General features: G+C 38.3%; 1 protein-coding gene across 3 annotated transcripts in view; it reads left to right on the top strand.

Annotated features, from left to right (window-relative positions):
• LOC121738159 (nephrin) overlaps positions 1 to 23,536 on the top strand; it is a 269,086-nt gene that overhangs the window by 14,819 nt on the left and 230,731 nt on the right. For all 3 annotated transcript variants that reach the window (XM_042130052.1, XM_042130050.1, XM_042130051.1), the window contains exon 2: positions 7,192 to 7,347. In XM_042130052.1, the coding sequence (XP_041985986.1) occupies positions 7,317 to 7,347 (31 nt within the window). In that variant the 5' untranslated portion in view covers positions 7,192 to 7,316. The remainder of the gene's footprint in view (positions 1 to 7,191; positions 7,348 to 23,536) is intronic.

The following is a 23,536-nucleotide window of genomic DNA, read 5'->3' as shown; positions in this document are numbered from 1 at the left end:
AACTAGATTGATTTCTATGTAACTTGACACAGACATAGAGTAGACCACGGGGAAGGACATAGACATATTTGCGACAAAATGTACGGTTCTCGCGGAATAAAAAAGCCGCGCGCAACGTCTAGTCAAAAAGCCTTATCTACTTATCAATTTTGCCATTTGCCACACACTATCCACTGCCTTATTATTATTATTTTATGAAATAAGGGTGCAAACGAGCAAAATGGAAAGCAACTTCCGTCGCCCATGGACACTCGCAGCAACAGAAGAGCTGCAGGTGCGTTGCCGGCCTTTTAAGAGGAAATAGGATAATAGGGGAGGGTAGGGAAGGGAAGGGAATAGGGGAGGGTAGGGAAGGGAATAGGGTAGGGGATTGGGCCTCCGGTTAACTCACTCATTCGGCGAAACACAGCGCAAGCGCTGTTTCACGCCGGTTTTCTGTGAGAACGTGGTATTTCTCCGGTCGAGCCGGCCCATTCGTGCCGAAGCATGGCTCTCCCCAAGTATAAATCTTGTATAATATGGCAAAAATATACAAGCGAAAATACGAACAGACAAACCCACATATTACTTATACACATTTATTATGTGTCCGTTAGTCTCCCACGTAGAGTCATCGGCCTAGACAACTGTTGTTAGTAAAAGTCGTGTGAGATGTCGACTGTTTACTTAACTTTAATCAAGAGGAGAATCCATACTAATATTATAAATGCGAAATTGTGTCTGTCTGACTGTCTGTCTGTCTGTTACCTCTTCACGCCCAAATCGCAGAACAGATTTTGCTGAAACTTGGTATGAATATACTTTGGGTCCCGGAAAGGATGTAGGTTGGTTAAAAATGTACGGTTCCCACGCGATAAACGAATTTTGACGAAACGGAGTTGCAGGCGTCAAGTAAATAATAATAATTAAAACGCAGTGTTTAAATAAACCAGTTTAAAAAGTTATCAAATACAAAACAAACACACGGTAGCTTTACAGGTAACAAAAAAAATTGTTCAGGTCCAAAAAAAGAAAAAAAAATGTTTACTATACTTACATCCAAAAAAAGTTACCAAAACCCTTCAACATCTGGTGAGGTTTTTGTGCACGCCAGATGGATGACATACAAACATACAGACTAGACGAAATTTGTTATTAACGCCTACAATGTGCCTCGGTTTGAGTTAGGAGACGTAGCGAGTTTAACGTTGTGTGGAAATCGTTTTGCTTACATATTGCGTAGAAATACGTTTAACATGGCGTAGGGACCGTACATTTTTTATATATAAACTAGATGACGCCCGCAACTCCGTTGCGCCAAAATCATTTATCGCGCGGGAACCGTACATTTTTCCGGGACAAAAACTATCCTATGTCCTTTCTCGGGACTCAAAGTATCTCCATGCCAAATTTCAGCAAAATCGGTTCAGAGGTTTGAGCGTGAAGAGGTAACAGACAGACAGACAGACACACTTTCGCATTTATAATATTAGTATGGATGACTGTCAAAACTATCCTGATCTTCACACTCATAGTATCTTCATACTATATTCGTGGTCTAGAGGTATAGAGCGCGGCTCTTGACTCGGAGGTCGTGGGTTCGATTCCCGTGATGGAAAATTTTTATTTCCAAGTTTGGTTAGGACAATGCAGGCTGATCTCCTGATTGTCTGACAAGTAAGATGATCCATGCTTCGGATGGGCATGTAGAAAGTCTTGCGCCTGATCTCTCGCCAGTCGTGTCGGTCGTCCGTCCCACTGGGTTATGAGAGTAAAGGAACCGAGAGTGCTCTTGTGTACTGCGCACACACTTGGGCACTATAAAATTACTCCGGTGTAGCTGGCCCGGTTACAATGAAACCGGCCACCGTCACCGAAACCGGTGTGGGAGATATTATTATTATACCATATTCGGTCAGCGTTTGTGGCAAAATATTTTAGTAGTAACAGTCGGACACACACTTCCTTTTGAAATTACCGATTTTGAAACCCGGGAAAGGACATGTACCATTCTTTTCATCTCGGACAAACGTACGGTTCCCACGCGATATACTTAGTTTGGTGTAACTGAATTGGGGGCATTATTATACTGTACTCGGCGAAACATGGTGGTAGCGGTCATTGACTTCCTGTCAAAACTTGTCATTTTCCATACAAAGCCGGGATTGACAACATTTGGCACTTCATTGTCAATCGCGGCTTTGTATAGAAAATGACAATGGGAGTCAATGACCGCTACCGCCATATTTCGCCGAGTACAGTATATTACTTTTTATCCTTGCAAAAAGCACGATTCCTGCTCATATTTTGATCTTAATAACCAAGTTCGAAAAAAGGAGGTTCTATATTTTACGCTAAGTTTCTCACTTGAGGCTCAACCCACTAACTAGGCTGCGTAGGTTCAGTGTCGAAACAGTTGTGGGCCGACGTCACGTCATTCAACCATCATGACGAAACCATTGGTCAAGGGACTAGCCCACACACTTAAAAAACACAGTTAAATGTAATTAATAGGCGTAGGTGAAAGATGTTCGCAGAAAATTGTTGATAGGAAACTGCATTTTATGGGGATAAATGTATCTTATGTCCTTTCCCGGGACTCAAAGTATCTCCGTACCAAACGGTGAAATCGGTTCAGCGTAAAGAGTTAACAGACAGACTGACAGACACACTTTCGTATTTATTATATTAATACTCCCCACACCGATTTCGGTGACGGTGGCCGGTTTCATTGAAACCAGGCCAGCTGCGCAGGAGTAATTTTATAGTGCCCAAGTGTGTGCGCAGTACACAAGAGCACTCTCTATTCCTTTACTCTCATAACCCCGTGGGATTTATAATATAAGTAAACTGTATGGATGTTACAATTTGCAGAAAATCGTTTATATCGGACACTATAGATACATTTTGATTAATTGTCCACTATCCTTTCCTGGATCTCAGAGTATCAAAATATCTAAATTAGTTCAATGGTTTAGGCATGAAGAGGGACAGACAGTTTTGCTTTTATATTTGAATGGGTTGATAGATATTTAAATACACTTTAAAGGACTTTTAACGATGTTTAAAATTTTAAACTTCATATAAATTAACTTTAAAACCAAGCCAAATACTTTTTCCAAATATAAAAAAAAAAAAAAAAAATACAATGCTATTAAATGCAATGCAATCGCTAGGTCAAACAGAATGGCAACATTTTAAAAATAATTTTACCCAAATGCTAAGCACTATACTGTACTCGGCGAAGCATGGCGGTAGCGGTCATTGACTCCCTGTCAAAAACTTGTCATTTTCCATAATATAAACCGCGATTGACAGTGAAGTATCAGATGTTGTCAAAAGCGGCTTTGTATAGAAAATGACAAGCTTTTGACAGGGAAGTCAATGACCGCTACCGCCATGTTTCGCCGAGTACAGTATAAATAATATAATGCTACCAAAAATAACATAATTGGGTCAAAATTGATTGACTGATGATGATGATAATGATGATGAAAGAAGTTTCGAAATAAGGAAAGCTTAATAAATGTGGCGAAAATGATGTAGGCAGTTCATACAAAGGTCATTAGAATCCAGCCCACGTACATACAAAATTAGTTTGTCCGCCCGTCCGTTTTTAATTAACTTTCCATATTTTAATACCTTTATACTAGAAACAGATTGTTATGTCTTTGTACCCATTTTGGGGGGGCAATTTTGAAAATTGGTGGTGAAAAAATACATTTTGTTAATAGGGATTAAGCAAAGGTCGGATCTGAGGGCGCATACAATAAACAATCCGACCAAAATCCGACATGTTGCACACGTCATGACAGAATATTGACGGAAACGTTGTCAAACGCCTTAACGAATTATGATGGGAAGCCAAGATGGCGAAACTGTTTACTAATGTTTGTCCATTATTGGCCAACGTGAAGAAAGGCTTTAAAGTTTAAGATAAGTGTGAAGTGTCTGTCTAAAAGTCTAACATAAATGTTGATAGATTAAAATTTAAAACATATGAAATGCTTGACATTAAAATGTTTTATGTCGTAAAATGATGATCACATAAAATATTTAATACAATAACGGCAACTGATGTTAATGTATTTTAGTGATGGGACATTATTATGTCGATAAAATATAATATCGATAAATAGTTTTTCAATATTTAATGTAAAATTTATAGTTCAGTTAAATGATGAGGGTAAAATATTTTGTCGACAAAAATTGCCGATAGAAATTTTGCTTGTCTCAAAGCCAGTGAACAAATGAACAGTTCGCGAAGGGTAGTGTGAGGGTCCCCAAAAAGCTAGTTAAATTTTAAAAACCTCTATAATATCGTTCTAAAAAATTTTTTAAAAGAGATTGAGTTTGTGACATTGTTGGGAATAATCTTTTAGTGAATTCATACTGAACCGATTTTAAAAATTATTTTGAACCTATAGAAAACTATATTATCTGTGAGTTGATACTGATTTTGATTTTTAATATTTAGCTTATGATATTGCTATAAGCTAAATTTTAAAAATTATGAAGGCGTGATTTTCTAAATTTCCACTCGTTTGGATGGTAAGTAACCTAAACGAACGAAAACCCTCTATTCCATGGGGATTAAAAAGTAGTTCTATGAAGTGATGTAAAACAAAAGCCAAATATTATCGATGTTTTATGAATTCCATTAAAAAGTTCCATTCATCACTTCCACTACCAACTTTTTGGTGTTAAGTAGCTGAGTTTTCGAACGCCGAGTTTTAGAACGGTTTTTCGTATTTTCGGCAAAAGTTTGCCATTAAACCGCGGTTAAAATGTAAAATGAAATGCTAAATAAGAATTTTGTTATGCACTATTTAGTTTTGTTTTGTAAGCTGTTGGGATTTACAAGATTTAAATTTGGTTATCATAACTATTTAAGAATAAATTATAGCACGCTGCGCTCCAAAACAGGTGTTAAAGATGCTGGTATGAAAGCTGCAAAATTAAAGTGGGACTGGGCGGGTCATACCAGCTGCATCCTGACCGTTGGGCAAAGGTCACTACAGAGTGGGTACCAGGCCTCGAAGAAGATGGGGAGATGAACTGGATGCCTACAAGCCAGGCTGGCCTGCGGTTGCGTTGGAGCGAGACAGATGGAAGTCGTGGGAGAGCCATGCTTCGGCATGAATGGGCCGGCTCGACCGCAGAAATACCACGTTCTTACAATACCACGTTCTCACAGAAAACCGGCGTGAAACAGCGCTGGCGCTATGTTTCGCCGAGTGAGTGAGTTTACCTGAGGCCCAATCCCCTACCGTATTCCCTTCCCTACCTTCAAATATTTCCTTCCCTTCCCATCCCTACCCTCCCCTATTACCCTATTCCCTCTTAAAAGGCCGGCAACGCACCTGCAGATCTTCTGATGCTGCGAGTGTCCATGGACGACGGAAGTTGCTTTCCATCAGGTGACCCGTTTGCTCGTTTGCCACCTTATTTCATAAAAAAAGACCTTGGGGCAGTCCTTTGCCCAGCAGTGGCATAGTATAGGATCGTAAAAAAAGCTATTTAAGCTGTTTTTGTTTGTCGTGTATCTTTTACAATGCGCCATACAGATACAAGCAGACAAAGTTATTCGCTGTGAAAAGTTTAACCTATAGCATAGCTTTATCGCCGGCTTCGAGCGCGGCGAACGAATCAAGAAATTCCGTAACGAAAATAAGCCTAACACTGCATCGTCTAACGTCGTTTCAGTTCGGCAGACTTTGGCACTGTGTTTGTGTGCGTGCGACTAGATTGTTTTATTTTTGCAATAGCTTCACCGCGGCAGTATTTTTTAATAATTTATTACGTATCGATAACTGTCGAGTATCGATATCGATTGCAACTATCGACATCGCACATAACTTAAGCTCTCGAATGTTAACTTTTTAATTTATCGTTTAAAAGTGACAATCTGTTTTACTTCTAATAGTTTTTTTATGATCCAATATTATTGCCAAAGCTCAGTTTTAAATTTAATCGATTTTGAACCAATGATTTATGCGACAGAAGAATTATTGGACATTTATAATAATATATTATACTAGACTGGCTGTCCCGGCAAACGTTGTTTTGCCATTAAATGATTTTCCATGTTTTCCTGCTTTTATCTTGAAGTTTTTTCTGATTTTTTTTTCTATAGACCTCACGGAGCCCGAGACCTTTCTAACGAATGCAAAACCGTGGAAATCGGTTCGTGCGTTCTGGAGTTATAGCGTCGGGAAGGAAAACCCGACTTATTATAAATATATTAGATAACATCAGCAACTCCGTTTTGAAAAATTCGGATGTCACGCGGGCACCGTACATTTTTCCAGGATAAAAAGTATCCTATGTCCTTTCCCGGGACTCAAAGTATCGCTATACAAATTTTCGTCTAAATCGGTTAAGACTTAAGCCACTTAAGCCTGAAGAGTGAAGAGGTAACAGACAGACGGACACACTTTCGCATTTATAATATTAGTAAGTATGGACGGTAGTCGCGAGTCATGAGTGTAAACAAAAGCCGCCATCAAAAGATTCTCAAACTTTTTTGCTAGCGGAATCCTTTTAAGAAATGCCATTTTTGACGGACCGGAGTCCGGACCTTACCAATGTTTTGTCTTTGAATGAATTGTTTCCATGCTGGTGTCTGATGACATCAATTCTAGAAACAATTCATTTTATTTATATTATATTGATTACAAGATTTGCGGAGCCCCAGGGCTGCGCGAAGCTAGCCTAGTCCATAAAAAGTGAGTCCAAATCGTTCCTAATCCTAGCGTTATGATCATTTGAAATTTATGGCCCTTAAGGCCGTCAGGAGAAAAACGTTTAATGGCAATAAAAGTGACGTTAATTTTTTACGGTTATCGCAAAAAACGGTTAGCGCAGCGTTTATGGTTTAACGGCGCAGTTACTTTTAATGGTTAGATTTTAACAAACGCATAGATGTATAGCACCTGCAAGGCTGCAACTCTTCTGATGATGCGAGTGTCCGTTGGCGACGGTAGTTGCTTTCCATCAGGGTCCCGTTTGCTCGTTGGCCCTCTAATATAAAATATTAGAGGGCCAACGAGTAACAATCCTTTCCCGGGACTTAATGTATATGCACACCAAATTTCAGCAAAATCGGTTCAGCGGTTTAAGTGCAAAGATGTACCAGACGGGCAGACTTTCGCATTTATAATATTAGTTAAAATCGTGCCAATATGTATTAACAAAACCTCTCTTTTTCAGGTACAATGAGAAGCTAGCCCAGAGTAGTTGTGACATGTGTCAAAGTGACAATGAGGTGATTTGACAGTGACAGTGATTGTGACAGCAGTGACAGTTATGACAGTTATGTGCTGACTCCCGCCAAGATGTCGATGTTACTACTTTTGTTTGTTTGTGGTAAGTTTATTAATCTTTAACTTTAAAAATTATTTTACAACGCGAGCTACATAGTTGATATAATAGCAACGAATAATGGTGGCCGGTTACATTGAAACCGGCCACCATTATTGATGGATGATTTTTTTTATGAAATAAGGGGGCAACAGGGCAAACGGGTCACCTGATGGAAAGCAATTTCCGTCGCCCATGGATACTCGTAGCATCAGAAGAGCTGCAGGTGCGTTGCCGGCCTTTTAAGAGGCAATAGGGTAATAGGGGAGGGTAGGGAAGGGAATAGGGTAGGGGATAGGGCCTCCGGTAAACTCACACACTCGGCGAAACACAGCGCAAGCGTTGTTTCACGCCGGTTTTCTGTGAGAAGAACGTGGTGTTTCTCCGGTCGAGCCGGCCCATTCGTGCCGAAGCATGGCTCTCCCACGTGTATGATGATACGACTAGTGAGTAGTGAGTGATCAAGTAGGACTTTAGTCTTTAGGTCATCCGTCATCGCCCATCCGACGCATGGATCATCTTGTAATAGACAATCAGGTGATCAGCCTGCATTCTCCTAACCAATCTTAGACACAACTTTGTAATAATCAGGGATGAGGGAACCACAGAAATATATCAAGATAGAACGGCGACGCGCGTGCGTTGCTAATGAATCGATCGTGTCAATTGTTGCTTTGCATTTAGTGAGAACAAATAACTTACCCGTGGCAAGAAATACCTCCTTTTGACCGATTCACTTTCATACTTCTGTTTTTACAATTAGACACTGCACAATGAGGCATTTTTGCACAACCGCTCTGGTGTAATCAAGTCGAGACGTGCGCGCTGACTAAATGAACGTTCAACAAATCTTGCTCACTTGTGCAAGATTGAAACACGCGTATTCTACCCGCTTAGCCGTTCTATCTTGTTTTATTTCTGTGGAGGGAACCGTACATTATTTCGGTATGAAAATTATGTTTTGATTTTTTACGAGACTCAAAGAATGTCTGTAACAAAATCCATTAAAAACAAACAGGTCACAGATCAGCGTTGCCAGATTTTTTTGTAGCAAGTCGGGACTTTGGAACTTTTTTAAAAAAAGGGGGATTCTTCAGTCAAAAGCGGGACAATGTTAAAAAAAGGTATAAAATCAAAAATTTTTTTAATGTTTTATCTTTTTATTTGCGTTAGAATAACGTTTACGTGACAAAAGATAACTAAAGTAGCCAAAGAAAGTCCAGCTCTCTACCTCCCACACTCTTTTCTTTATTACCACCTTTCTTTCTCAGCACGCTGCCGCTGCACGTACGTTCGGGCTATCCCCGAAAAGCGGGACTGAGCCTTATGTCCCGCGTGGGACATTTAATTTTGATGAAAAAATCGGGACGTCCCGATTTTGTCGGTTTTGTCGTCTGGCAACGCTGTTACAGATAGACAAATATTCGCATTAACCCATAAAACCCCATACGCTCGCCGGTGAACGAGACGCAATAGAATAACAATAGATTTCCAAGAATCCACGATCGAAGGATTAATGGCTAATTCACTGTGAAAAGTATTAATATTTATTGATCAAAATACTTAAATACTTAAGAGGATACACCAGGGGCGAGAGAAATTGAAAATAGGTATTTGAAAATGTATTGCTGTCTCACCAATCTCAAGTCTCCCACCGCAGAGCGCGATAGAGACAACACGACGAAAGTTCTAATAAAAGAACAGAAAATCTTCGATTCGTTGTCCGCTGATTCCTTCTCCAAAACTTTACCGATTTAAGTACTTTTTTCATTAAGAATTAAAGCAAGGCTTGAACTGTGTTCCTATGTTTTATTTTTTTTTGTATATTTTAGCCAGTTTTGTTTTCTGGGTGTTTGAACACAGAGGAAAATCTGGCCATTTTTTTGGGTTTTTGGACGTTCTTATCTTTTTTAATAATATAATTATGAAAAAAAAGGAAACATAGGGACATGCTAATAGTGGCCATAGATATTCAGGAAAAAAATCATAACTCTGCCGGCATTATCCAGGGAGGAAACAGGGGACAACGTTTGTATGGAAAAACGGCGGTGTGAGCTCCTCTTAATAATATTTCTTTCTTATCCAAATAGTGTAATTTTTAAGCCGTAAAAACCCTGAAGGAAAACGCAGAAACTAGCTCGAATCGGCTGTTAAAAATGCTATTATTAAGTTAGTAAGCTGTTGATAAAACTTAACGGTTTTCATCACGCAATTGTTATGGTATTTAAAGTGGAATTGCTATTTATAATTGGCAGGTACTTGGTAGGAATTGCCGTAATGTACAGTTAAAGGAGGTATTAGCACCTTATATGGGCAAGAAATGAGAAAGGAAATAGATGAATAGTAAATGACGCCGCGTCATTTAGGCGCGGTAGCCGTGCATTTTCCGGGATAAAAAGTATCCTATGTCCTTTCTTAAGACTGAAAGTATCTCCGTACTAAATATCAGCAAAATCGGTTCAGCGGTTTGGGCGTGAAGAGGTAACAAACACACTTTCGCATTCATAATATTATTACGGACGTTATTTATTTTGTTTCTGCAGCTTTTATATAATCTTATACATATTATATAGCCTCAAGTAATCAAATATGCATCCCCTTGAGGAAGCAATAAAAAAGTGTCGAAGGATCCGCATTTTCCCGCGCAAATAAAACACCCAACTGTCAAAGTGCGCGCCAACTTGACGTTATTACTTTTTAAATACGGAGAGCTCGCCGGCGAAGATTATAATCTGGGAGGTTCGATCTTTTTATTATCTATGGTTCTATTTTTAGATCAATATTAAATCTCTTTCATGTTATATCTATGGTTTTAATTTTAGCTCGAAAAGAATATTTTTAAAGGGGAATATTAATTTGAACTAAAATAGAAATCATTAAAATAATATTTAAGTTGACACCTTTATGGATTGTTTTTAAGTTTTTTTTATTTGAGTTTATTAAGTCGCTAGGACTTTTGGTTGGCTATTGCCATAAATAAATTAATAACAATGCGAGTAAAAGATTACTATCGAAACCTTAGAAACCGTACCTACTTATAGTGGGAGAGCCATGCTTCGGCACGAATGGGCCGGCTCGACCGGATAAATACCACGTTCTCACAGAAAACCGGCGTGAAACAGCGCTTGCGCTGTGTTTCGCCGAGTGAGTGAGTTTACCGGAGGCCCGATCCCCTAACCCCTACCCTATTCCCTTCCCTACCCTCAACTATTCCCTTCCCTACCCTCCCCTATTACCCTATTCCCTCTTAAAAGGCCGGCAACGCACTTGCAGCTCTTCTGATGCTGCGAGTGTCCATGGGCGACGTAAGTTGTTTTCCATCAGGTGACCCGTTTGCTCGTTTGCCCCCTTATTTCATAAAAAAAAAGTGTATATAATATTACCATACTGTACTCGGCGAATCATGGTGGTAGCGGTCATTGACTCGTTGACAAGTTTTTCAGGGAGTTTTGCCGAGTACAGTATAGCTGACGTTTTGCGCGCTTCCGCTTGCTTATACATGGAATCCCACGCGAACAGTACATTTTCCCACTAAAAGTAGCCTTCCAGTCACAGTACTTTCCCTTGGTCTACTCTACATCTGTGGAACATCTGACACTTCATAGTCAATCGCGGTTTGTATAGAAAATGAAAAGTTTTTGACAGGGAGTCAATGACTGCTACCGCCATGTTTTTCTGAGTACAGTATAGCTGACGTTCTGCGCGCTTTTCCATTCCCTTGGTCTACTCTATATCTCTGCCTTTGTATTTATTTTCATTAAAATCGGTCCAGTAGTTCGTGAGATTAGTACAAACCATTGGACTTCTGCAGCTTTATAATATCTATATATTAATACGCAAGCGAAAGACTTTGTATTCCTTTTGACGAAAAATGCGGAAACGTAGGTGAATGAAATTTTGCACAGTTATAGTTTATATGGTGAAGGAGTGCATCGAGCTAATATTATTTTGAAATTATGCTTTTATCATACATTTTTATAACAAACTAGATGTCCCGCGCGGCTTCGCCCGCGTAAATTAGGAATTTTACAGAAACCGTACATTTTCCCATAAAAAAATATTTTCCCCGTTTTTCCCGCATTTTCCTGAGTTTCTTCGGTCGTATTAGTCTTAGCGTGATAATATATTATATAATATAGCCTATAGTCTTACTCGATAAATGATCAATCTAACACTGAGATAAGTTTTTAAATCGGACCTGTAGTTCCTGAGATTGACGCGTTCAAGCAAACATACTCTTCAATGTTGTTATATTAGTAAGTACCTGATGGACTTGTGTTACAGGTACCAGACAACGGAAATATATTTAATACTTTTATACTATACATATATTTAAGATTTTTATTATATGATACACATATTTAATACACATCCATGACCCAGGAACTTTGAAAACTTTTTGTTCCGTCGGCGGGATTTGAACCCGCAACCTCCGGCTTGAGCTACCAACGCGCTCACCACTGAGCCACAGAGGTCGTCAAACTATTTTTAGACATAAAATAAAGATTTTTTTTAATTATCGCTTGACAAACTCGAGTCTCGATCTAAAAGACTATGAAATGGTATAATATGGTAGTGATGATGATGATGATGATGAATGTAATTTGCATAGTAGCATATGGTTCCTGTTCTTAAAACAACGCCGAAACTCCCAAACTTGTATCTATAAAGAATCAAGAGTTCTCTCAGCACCTTCCGAACCACGGTATACCAGGTATATCTCGGTGCAAAATCTTACTTGTTGGTAGCATATGCTTAGAATACTTCTCACGTAACCGAAGTCACCACACGTTTCCCTATAAGTTTTGAGGAGTTCCCTCGATTACTTATGGATCCTTCATCAGATCACCACTTTTGTGAATATAAAAATCGGGTAACATACGGCGGAGTAATCGTTGAATATAAGAAAACGAACATAACACCTCCCCCATTTTGAAAGTCGGTTAAAATTGTAGCCTATGTGTTATTCTGATGTATAAGCCATATTATTGTAAAGTTTCATTAAAATCCGTTCAATAGTTTTTGCGTGAAAGAGTAACAAACATCCATACATCCACACATCCATACATCCAAACAAACTTTCGCCTTTATAATATTAGTAGGATGTAGCCTATAATATATTATCACGCTAAGACCAATAGAAGCGGAGCACCAATGAAGAATGTTTCAAAATCGGGTGATTTTTCCTATTGTGCTGCGTAAACGATAAAAGTTTCGCAAAAATTGGCAGAATTTTCTTTATTTACCCATGAATTAGTTACTCTCTCGGGTCTGTGGCTGTTTGGTTGTTCGTTTTGTTCGGTGTTGCTATGTGTCTGTGCGGATGATTTTCTTGCTCTCTGTATTCGATGCCTATCCCTATTCTGGCTGAGGCGAGCCTCACGCTCTACAGATGATTCTCTTTCTCTCTGTATCCGAATTCTATCATTTTTCCGACTGAGGCGAGCCTCACGCTCTACAGACGATTCTCTTTCTCTCTGTATCCGAATTCTATCATTTTTCCGACTGAGGCGAGCCTCACGCTCTACAGACGATTCTCTTTCTCTCTGTATCCGATTTCTATCACTATTCTGGCTGAGGCGAGTCTCACGTTCCGTTGACGATTCTTCATCTCTTGCTGAACGTGCTCTTTTGGCATTCACTGTACTACGACCTAAGCAACAAATAACCCAATCGCAAAGCAAAAACAAAAGTCCGTTTTTCTAACGCAAGTCAAATATATTTTTATCGACAATTCAGAAACCAAAGAACCAGAAACAATGAATATCTGAAAGAAAGCGCTGTGGTTGCTCCTCTGCGTTACCGTCTGCACAACCACACAATGACGAAATACACTATCTACTACAATAACATAAGCCCGAAGCTTATGAGAGCCCCCGGCCGGTTCTGCCGTAACCGCTATGTCCCTCGGCCGCCGCCGCGCGACATATTTTTTGATTCCGCGTAAGTTTATACGTTTGAAAACTTCTAAAGTATTGATCGAAATTGTATAGTGTAAAAGACAATTATAATCTACATTTAATGTCTTAGCTTCCAAACATGTTTATTTGGATAAGGGTTAATGTTGTAAATTGTTAAAATCGCTTCGTAAATAAGCCATTATTTTTCGTAAAAAGTAAAGAACAAAAATGGCTATTGTGAGTTATCCCTAAGAAATAGACATATACCATCGCGGACTTTTTTGTTTACCTAATTAAGGTGTACAATACTGTAGTACATTATTTTGATCTATCTCGTAGGGTTTAGCCAGCGTTTGCAATATAAACGCAAAAAAATGAATTTATTTACGACATAACATTAGAAACCTCTAAAATTATCAGTGTTTCTCTACCATATTATGCATATGTTATACATATAAACCTTCCTCTTGAAACACTCAATCTATTAAAAAAAACCGCATCAAAATCCGTTGAGTAGTTTTAAAGATCTAAGCATACATACACACATACAGACAGCGGAAAGCGACTTTGTTTTATACTATTTAGAGATAAAACATTACCCACACTATAACACACACACTAGGAAAAATGACAGATTTTTGAGTGACAAGCCTATACATATACGAATTATACTCTTTTATTTATCGTTGAAGTCTGTTGACAACAAGGTGACAAATTGAAAATGGATTATAGTTTTTTTATATAATTTTAGATACTATTAGACAATGCTTACACGGCCAGTCTGAGATCAACTGAATCCCAGAGACAAGAGTTGACAAAAAGAATATGATAAAGTTAATATTTTTTTACAAAATATAGGTAGTAGTCCTAATGTCGTTGAAATTAAGGTCGAATTTCGACCATTGGGCGATCTCTAGTAATATTAATTGTATATGTATAGTCTATATATTATGACTAAAAGTGTCTGTCAATGTTAATCATACTTGGAATTTAATTTGCCAAAACGTACGGTTCCCGGGTGACGTCTACGCTTACAAAATGTTTGTAAGTACTCTATGAAATCTAAAAGTATTTAAAAACAATTAAAATCACCCCCTTTGAAACAACATCTGTTTTCGAATTGTTTAAAAAACAATTGTCATCAAGTGCCTTTAGAAAAACAATTGTTAATAGTTGTTTTGTAAAAACAATTGCTTTTTCAAGTGTTTGGGGAATATTTAGTTTTAATTTGTATGAGAAAATTTAAATAAGCAAACTTTTAACCGACTACCAAAAAAGAGGAGGTTGTATGTAATGCATTTGATATCTTATCTTATCTTGTAAGTATATTTAAACGAGCAATTCTTGTGTATATATAAGTATATAATTGCAATCTCGGAATCGGCTCCAACGATTTTCTTGAGATTAAGTATACAGGGGGTTTCGGGGGCGATAAATTGATCTAGCTAGGAATCATTTTAAGAAAATGTTATTTTGTATTCGTGTTTTATCGAATACAATACCGAGCAAAGCTCGGTCAAATAGCTAGTAATATATTAATAAAGAAAAAATTGTTTACTTTGTAGATACTGTTTTGCACGAAAAATTTTGGCGCGGGAACTGTACATTTTTTACTAATTCTCCATGACTGAAAGTATTGCGATATCAAATTCTGTCTGTCTATCTTTTGTCTATCCTCCTGTTACCTCTACACCCAAATCGCTGAACCGATTTTAATGAAATGATGTACGCAGATACTTTGAGTCCCGGAGAAGGATATAGGATACTTTTTATCCCGGAAAAATGTACGGTTCCCGCGCGATAAACGAATTTTGTTGCATTGTTGCCACTGAGTTGCAGCCGTCATCTAGATTACTAATATGGCTCATGTTGAGACAAAAAACTGAAATACTGGTTGTAACCGGATAGCATGTATTGATATTATATCGATAAACAAAAATAACATCTAAATACATAGGAGTAAGGTTCAGAATGTGTTGTACGGCTTTATAGTGCAAGAGACAGTGTTGGTTCCTGTAATCTAATAATATATATAAAAATGGATTTTCAAATGTGTTACTCGCGCTAAAACTCGCAAAGGGCTGAACGGATTGGGCTGATTTTAGTCTTAAAAATTTGTAGAAGTCCAGGGAAGGTTTTAAAGTGACACGAAGTTCACCGGGACAGCTAGTGAGTAGAGGGACAGATATTTTTGGGATATAAACTGTTGTATGTCCTTATTCAGCATACATATTATATTTTACATACATTTCATTAAAATCTTGAAGATGTTACAAATAGACTGCATGCACAATGCACACTCGCATTTTTAAATAGTACATATTTTACCGGGATAAAAAGCATCCTTTGTCCTTTCCCTGGACTCAAAGTATCTCCATAATAAATTTCAGCAAATCGGTTCGAGCTCGTAGAGGTAACAGACATACACACTTTCATATTTATAATATTAGTATGGATAGTACTTTTAAAATCTAGATATATTTTAGGTCATAAATGTCTGGCTCCCAGACTATTACTAGATACAAAGTGAATCTCGTAAGCAATTATTGATTTTGAATTTAGAAGCGGTCAGTGCAGTGCGGAAACTTATAAGGTATTTTATTCGATAGTCCCGGTATCGATACGGATAATCGATATTGGGACTTGGGATTATCGATATTTTGTTGGGTCGGTATTGTCGATAAAGATGGGATTACCGATATCGGGGCTTGGTATTTTATCGATATTTTATTCGGTATTGTATCTATACGAATACCAATTTTATAAAGCGTTTTGTTTGTTTGATCGCGCTAATCTTAGGAACTACTGGTTATAAGTAAGCTGTCCTTTTTGTATTAGATTATCCATTTATCAAGGAAGGTTTTAGGGTATATAACATCACGCTGCGACAAATAGAAGCGAAGAATCAGGGAAAAACGGGAATATTCATCTTTGTGTATATTATGTGTTGACGCGACCAACAGCTATAATATGTTGGTAAAGACGAGATTAGTAATATTGGGATTATCGGTATTTTATTCGGTTGGGTTGGCATTATCGATATTATTATCGATATTTTATTCGGCTGTGTTGGCATTATCGATATTTTTCCGATGTTGATATCGGTTTTTCCTATTCGATTTTATTATTTCCTTGGCTTTGCTTTGTAGTTTGTAGTGGTATGTTGTTCCGTCCATCGGCTGTTACATTAAATTATTGTAAACTATTTCGGTATTTGAAGTTTTAAAATTATTGAATTTTTTAAAATGAATCATTTTAAAAATTTACAACCTTTTTCTTTTATTTTGGTACTTCCCTGTCATTGGCCTATGACTAATACTTCTGTTAGAGTATTTCGAAAGATGTTAATTTAGATTTCCGCTAATTAATTATCAAAAATATCAGACTAGCTTTCGCCCACGTTTCTGGTGTAAAAAGGCAACAATATTTGAGTCTTATTTGACCCCTAGGTGGTGAAATTAAAAAAAAAAGAAGCGATAGAAATATCAGACTAGCTTTCGCCCACGTTTCTGGTGTAAAAAGGCAGCAATATTTGAGTCTTATTCGACCCCTAGGTGGTGAAATTAAAAAAAAAGAACATTTTTAATGACCAGGTTGTTTAAGCGTTTCTTAACCGGACTATAGTAACATCAAATAATTTTACATGGGGACATTATACAGAGTAATAAAATTCTTAATCGATTACCATTGCTTGCCAAAAGAATGTCCTATTTGTTTTACCCTACTTTTATTTTAACTGTGTCATAGTTTACATTAATCTTTTATTTGTGCCACGCCAGTTTCGGTGACGGCGGCTGGTTTCATTCAGACCAGGCCAAATCCAGCCGGGCTAGCACGGCCACCAAAAGAAATGCGAAATTATAGACAAACTGTGGAAATAAACTTAAGGTGAAGTTCCGATCTTTTTTCGTTCTGAAAAATTCAATTAAAATGCCACTTTAATATGACAGACTTAGTCCTAAAAATTGAAATAATATCCTACTTTATGACATATATTATAGTCTGTCATGAAGTGGCACTTTAATGAATTTTTGTCGGTCGCGATTAGCCGCGGTAAAGATCGGAACGGGCCTTAAGCTTATGTCCATACCTTCTACTAGTGGCCGTGCTAGCCCGGCAGGAGTGATTGCGTAGTGCCCAAATGTGTGTGCAGTACACAAAAACTCTCTCTTGCTTTACTTACCCAATGAGAAGAATGAGTGACACGACTGGCGACTTGGCGAGAGATCAGGCGTAGGACTTTACATGCCTATTCGACGCATGGATCATCTTGTCATACAATCAGGTGATCGGCCTGCATTTTTCACCAATCTTGGAAACTACGTTTCCAAACGCGGGAATCGAACCCACCATATCTGAGTGAAAAGCCTGAACCGATGGATCGGTAAGTGTTATAAATAGAACGCAAGTAAAATTTCTTTCTAGTGATGGTCCCAATTTTTTTTCAATTCAATTGGATTTTCGGGAAAATACCCGATATCCGGTTTGAAGTGATGTCCATTTATCGACACCGGTATCGAACGTGACCGTTTTGATAATGTTCACACATTTTAATTACATCATTTCTGGGAGTTGTCCTTAACGAAGGTATTTTTTTCATTAAATGAAAGGAAACGAGCAGACGGTTACCTGATGGTAAGCTCAAGGTTACACAAAACACGTGAAACTCTTCACCGTCACACACTTTCATTATTTATCGCCAAAAAAGACCCACCCGTGCCGAGGCATCTAATTGTTCTTGTTCTTTGTCAATATATAGTTGAGTCATTGGATGGAACAAGAAGTTGTTCTTTTTTTCCTTTTTTCTTTTCCTGTATTAGATTACTTGTTTGCGTGGTTATTCATCGATTTTAGGGTTCCGTATACGTGGTAAAAACGAGACCCCATTACTAAGACTTTGATGTCTTTGCGTCTGTCTGTCTGTCGATGTCTGCTTCCAGGCTGTATCTCAAGAACCGCGATAGCTAGAGTTGAAATTTGTGGCGGTACCCACAATTCGCCTAACATTCCTGCATCGCGCTATCGAAGTTTCGTAGAACGGCAAGATATATACAACGTCTGAAATGACGTCAGTGGGCTTCGGCCTGACCGAGCATGCTATCTCGCTCGGTCGGAAGATCTTCCTTTTCGGCCGCCACTAACAACGTTAAAAATTTTTACAAATTAAGTTAATGTCCGATTGTTTAGATTGTCTTTTATCGTTTAAACTGTACATTTTTCTGAAACAAAAGCTGTCCAATGTTTCTCGTCTCTCAAAGTATCTCGGTAACAAGTTTCATGTAAACCCGTTCACACGTTTAGTGTGAATACTGAAGAGGTGGCAGACAGACCCACTATCGTATTTATAATATTAGTATGCATAAAACATAGTATCCATAATAGTATTTTAGATGCGATAGTGTGTCTGTCTGTCTCCGTTTGTTGGAACGAAGTTCCTTATCGCGCGTTTGGCGTAAAGGCTAGATAGGCTAGACAGAACGATATTTGACCTCGACACTTTTTTATTAGTACCTGCATGGTACGTTGGGCACAGGGCGTTGATAGTATTCCTGTACGTCAACTAGATGGAGTTTTTTGAGAATAAACAGACACGCATTGTTAGTATTCCTGGGCGTCAATAGATGGAGTTTTTTTAAATAAATATGTTACATACAGGTTTTTTGAACATGAGTAATAAATTCGTTCCATTTGGGTGTCCCTTGACACCTCTCAAGTTTTTTGTCTGTAACAACCTGTTCACACACAAATCGCTGAACCGATTTTACTGAAATTTGGTATGAAAATCCTTTGAGTCCCGGAACAGGACATAGGATACTTTAACCCAGAAAAAATTAGAGTTCCAGCGGAGTTGCCGGCGCGCGGCGTCGTCTAGTGTTTTATAACTTCACTAACATGAAGTATATTATGTTTAGAAATCACCATTACATAGACTATATATGCATATATATAACGTTTCCAGCAAAAACATACACAATGACATAATCGTGCGTAACTGTCTGTCCGTTATCTCCGTAACAGTATATAGTGCTTAAGTGTATTCCAGGTTGTAGATTCTAGGTATTACTTAACACTGAACGGTTTTTAATAACTCAGACATTATTGCCTCCCACACTAATTTCAGTGACGGTGGTTGGTTTTGTAGTGCCGAAGTGTGTGCGCAGTAAATAAGAGTAGTTTTTTTCTCTTTCATAATCCATTTACTTTTCCTATTTTCATTTCCATCTACAGGCTTCATTGTGACAGTAGCAGCGCTGAAAGAGCAATTTTTTTGTGATTTGTATACTTATATAATATGTTATTTAATTTTTCAATGAAGAGGTAGTCATTTTATATTATACGAGCTTTTGCCCGCGGCTTCGCTCGCGTTAAGAAGTATTATTATATACAAACTTTCATCCCCTATTTGAACCCCTTGGGGTTGCAATTTATCAAAATCTTTTCTTAGCGGATGTCTACGTTATAACATCTACCCGCATGCCAAATTTTAGCCCGATCCGTCCTGTGGTTTGGGCTGTGCGTTGATAGATCACTATGTGAATCAGTCAGTCACCTTTGAGTTTTTTCGCGCAAAAAAGTAATTAAAAGGTCCACTTTAATTCGGTGCAATTGCAACTCCTCTGTGGTTGCGGATAGCCGCACATTCGTTTGCTGTCGAAACTTTTTTCTATCGACGTGGGACAACACTATCGAAAACAGTCGATTTTTAAACAATGGACATCACTAGGAAAGGCTTTTTAGGTTGTAATTACTGTACGAATACGTGATCCATACTAATCTATATATATAAAAATGGATTTTCAATTTTTTTAAATGAAAATAAGGGGGCAAACGAGCAAACGGGTCACCTGATGGAAAACAACTTCCGTCGCCCATGGACACTCGCAGCATCAGAAGAGCTGCAGGTGCGTTGCCGGCCTTTTAAGAGGGAATAGGGGATGGTAGGGAAAGGAATAGGGTAGGGGATTGGGCCTCCGGTAAACTCACTCACTCGGCGAAACACAGTGCAAGCGCTGTTTCACGCCGGTTTTCTGTGAAAACGTGGTATTTCTCCGGTCGAGCCGGCCCATTCGTGCCGAAGCATGGCTCTCCCACATATAAATCAATTGTGTTAGTAACGCTAAAACTCGAAAACGGCTGAACGGATTGGGCTGATTTTAGTCTTAAAATATTCGTAGAAGTCCAGGGAAGGTTTTAAAGTGACACGAAGTTCACCGGGACAGCTAGTATTATTATAAATACGAAAGTGTGTCTGTCTGTCTGTTGCCTCTTTATGCCCAAACCGAACTGATTTCGCTGGGTATCGAGATACTTCTTATCCCGGAAAATGTACGGTTCCCGCGCGATTAACGAACCTTGGCGCTACGGAGTTGCGGGCGTTATCTAGTTTTTGTTATATTTTATCGCCTTCTAAATTTTCCCTGGCCTTCTACAAATATTTAAAAAGTAAAATTAACCAAATCGGTTCAACCGTTCTCGAGTTTTAGCGAGACTAACAAAATCTAAAATTCAGTATTGGTGTTCCGTACTCAAAGGGTTTATTAACTATACTCCTTTCCCGGGACTCAACGTATTTCCATTCGAAATTTCAGCAAAATTGGTTCAGCGGTTTGGGCTTGAAGAGGTAATAGACAGACAAACAGCAACCCCTACAGCACAAGACTCTTAGTGTAGGGGTTGTGCACCTTATTATTGTAACACTCTGTATTTATCTTTTGTCTTGCAACATTTCCTTATTATGTATTTACTGAGACAATAAACTATTATTATTATTATTATAACAGACAGACAGACACACTTTCGCATTATTAGTATGGATATAATATATTCTGTATTTTTCTGCCTCGATTCACCGTTTGGTCTTTAGCTATTTCCTTTTTTCGTCATCACCAGTGTTTGTCGATGTTAGACACTACCGTGACAATTGTAACAACAAACACGCGAGTTAATTTGTCCGTCGCTTCAGCTAAGTTGAAGCGTAAAGTATGTGTGGTGTAAGTGGAAGAGAGAGCGTTTACGAAAAAATAAGGATTACAATTTTGTGTCCAATTAAAAATTTTGCAAGCGGGGTTTAAGATGTTATTTAAATGTTTATTATAACTTTGAAATGTAGTTGGCTATGGCTTAAAAATTGTCTTTTTTGGGGGCTTTATAATGGTTATCTCCCTGTCACAAGATGATCCATGCGTTGTATGGAAATGTGAATTCGGTTATGCTGTTAAAATGTTATTTTAAATATTGGGAGAGAGAAAGGACGAATATTATAATGTTTTAACTCTTAGGGCAAATGCCTGCATAAAACACCGTGTTTGTATTATAAATTCTTGTAAGTTTTGAAATGTTTAGTAGGTAAATCTTGGAATTTTCGAAATATTAATAGGTACTTTAAACTTGTATCACATTTACGTGAAATGTGCCGCCACCTATAGGTCCTGTACGTTTCCTATAAGCTTATAACTTGCACCATACGCCAGGAGCGTTCACCTCTGGAGAGCGTCGCCTCACAAGGACCCTCGACTCGTATTAGCCTCATACAGAATATTCACAGTTATAATCCGTTCCTATCTGTTTTGATCCGTTTTCATCTGTTTTGATCCGTTTTGATCCATTTTTATCTGTAAGGGTCAACTCAGGCCGCAACGTGACGCGTAGATGCATTTCTAAATTTGTATAGATTTGATAGATTTGCAAGATGTCTCACACAATTATTGAAATCTGTCAAATCCATTGTAGTTATGTCTTTAACGTTGTTAGTGGCGGCCGAAAAGGAAGATCTTCCGACCGAGCGAGATAGCACGCTCGGTCAGGCCGAAGCCCACTGACGTCATTTCAGACGTTGTATATATCTTGCCGTTCTCCGAAACTTCGATAGCGCGATGCAGGAATGTTAGGCGAATTGTGGGTACCGCCACATGTCTATTGTGTCCATGCTTTAGAAATTGCATCTACGCGTCGTTTTGCGGTCTGAATCGACCCAGTGGTTCATTTTAATCTGAATGTATACAAAAAAATCTTCAGAACAGACCCTCCTTTTTTAGAAGTTAAAAAACTAGACGACAGCCGCAACTCCATTGCGCAAAATTTGTTTATCGCTCAGAACCGTATTTTTTTCGGGGATAAAAAGTATCCTATGTCCTCTCCCGGGACTCTAAGTATCTTCGTACCTACCCAGCAAAATCGGTTTAATCGTTTTTTTTTATGAAATAAGGGGGCAAACGAGCAAACGGGTCACCTGATGGAAAGCAACTTCCGTCGCCCATGGACACTCGCAGCATCAGAAGATCTGCCTGCAGATCATGTTCGTTGCCGGCCTTTTAAGAGGGAATAGGGTAATAGGGGATAGGAAGGGAATAGGGTAGGGGATTGGGCCTCCGGCAAATTCGCTCACTCGGTGAAACACAGCGGAAGCGCTGTTTCACACCAGTTTTCTGTGAGAACGTGGTATTTCTCCGGTCGAGCCAGCCCATTCCTGCCGAAGCATGGCTCTCCCACGTCTTAAGTCGTGTAAGCGGAGAGGGGTAGTAAACAGACAGATACATTTCACATTAATAATATTAGGACGGATACACAAAGCCAAAGATAATTTCCAATATTATTGGCAAGTGACATTAAAAACAAGATGGCTTCAACGAAATATCGCTTTATTTATTCGAATGAGAGATTAAATTTAAATGTGTCTGAATCAAAATGGCGACGAATTCGGGAATAAATAGAGCGTGAATATCTTAGAATGGAAATTTTCATTATTTTGATAGAGTGAAAATTGAAACCGAAATAAATTTTGGGTATACTACACTTTTGTTTTATCTGTTTTGATGTAAAATGTAAACGAGAAATTCGACTAAATAAATGTGTAGTTATTCATTTTATATAATGTTACTGTAAAAGCTCGAACTTCGGTAAATGTATATAATTTGTTTATAGCGTGGTTAAGAGGATTCCACACCGCCATTTTTTCCATACAAACGTTGTCCCCTGTTTCCTCCCTGGATAATGCTAGTAGAGTTATAATTTTTTTCCTGAATATCTACGGCCACTAATACAATGTCCCTATGTTTTCTTTTTTGTCATAATTTAATTATTAAATAAGATATGAACGTTCAAAAACCCAAAAAAATGGCCAGATTTTCCACTGTGTTCAAACGTCCAGAAAACAGATTTGGATAGATTATACAAAAAAAGCAAAACATAGGAACACAGCTCAAGCCTTTTTTTAATCTTTAATGAAAAAAGTACTTAAATCGGTTAAGTTTTGGAGAAGGAATCAGGGGACAACGAATCGTTGATTTTCTGGATTT

This window comes from Aricia agestis, chromosome 22, assembly GCF_905147365.1.
Source record: "Aricia agestis chromosome 22, ilAriAges1.1, whole genome shotgun sequence".
Classification (NCBI taxonomy): domain Eukaryota; kingdom Metazoa; phylum Arthropoda; class Insecta; order Lepidoptera; family Lycaenidae; genus Aricia; species Aricia agestis.
The sequence above is the reverse complement of the archived record's forward strand: the minus strand, read 5'-3'. Positions and strand labels throughout refer to the sequence as shown.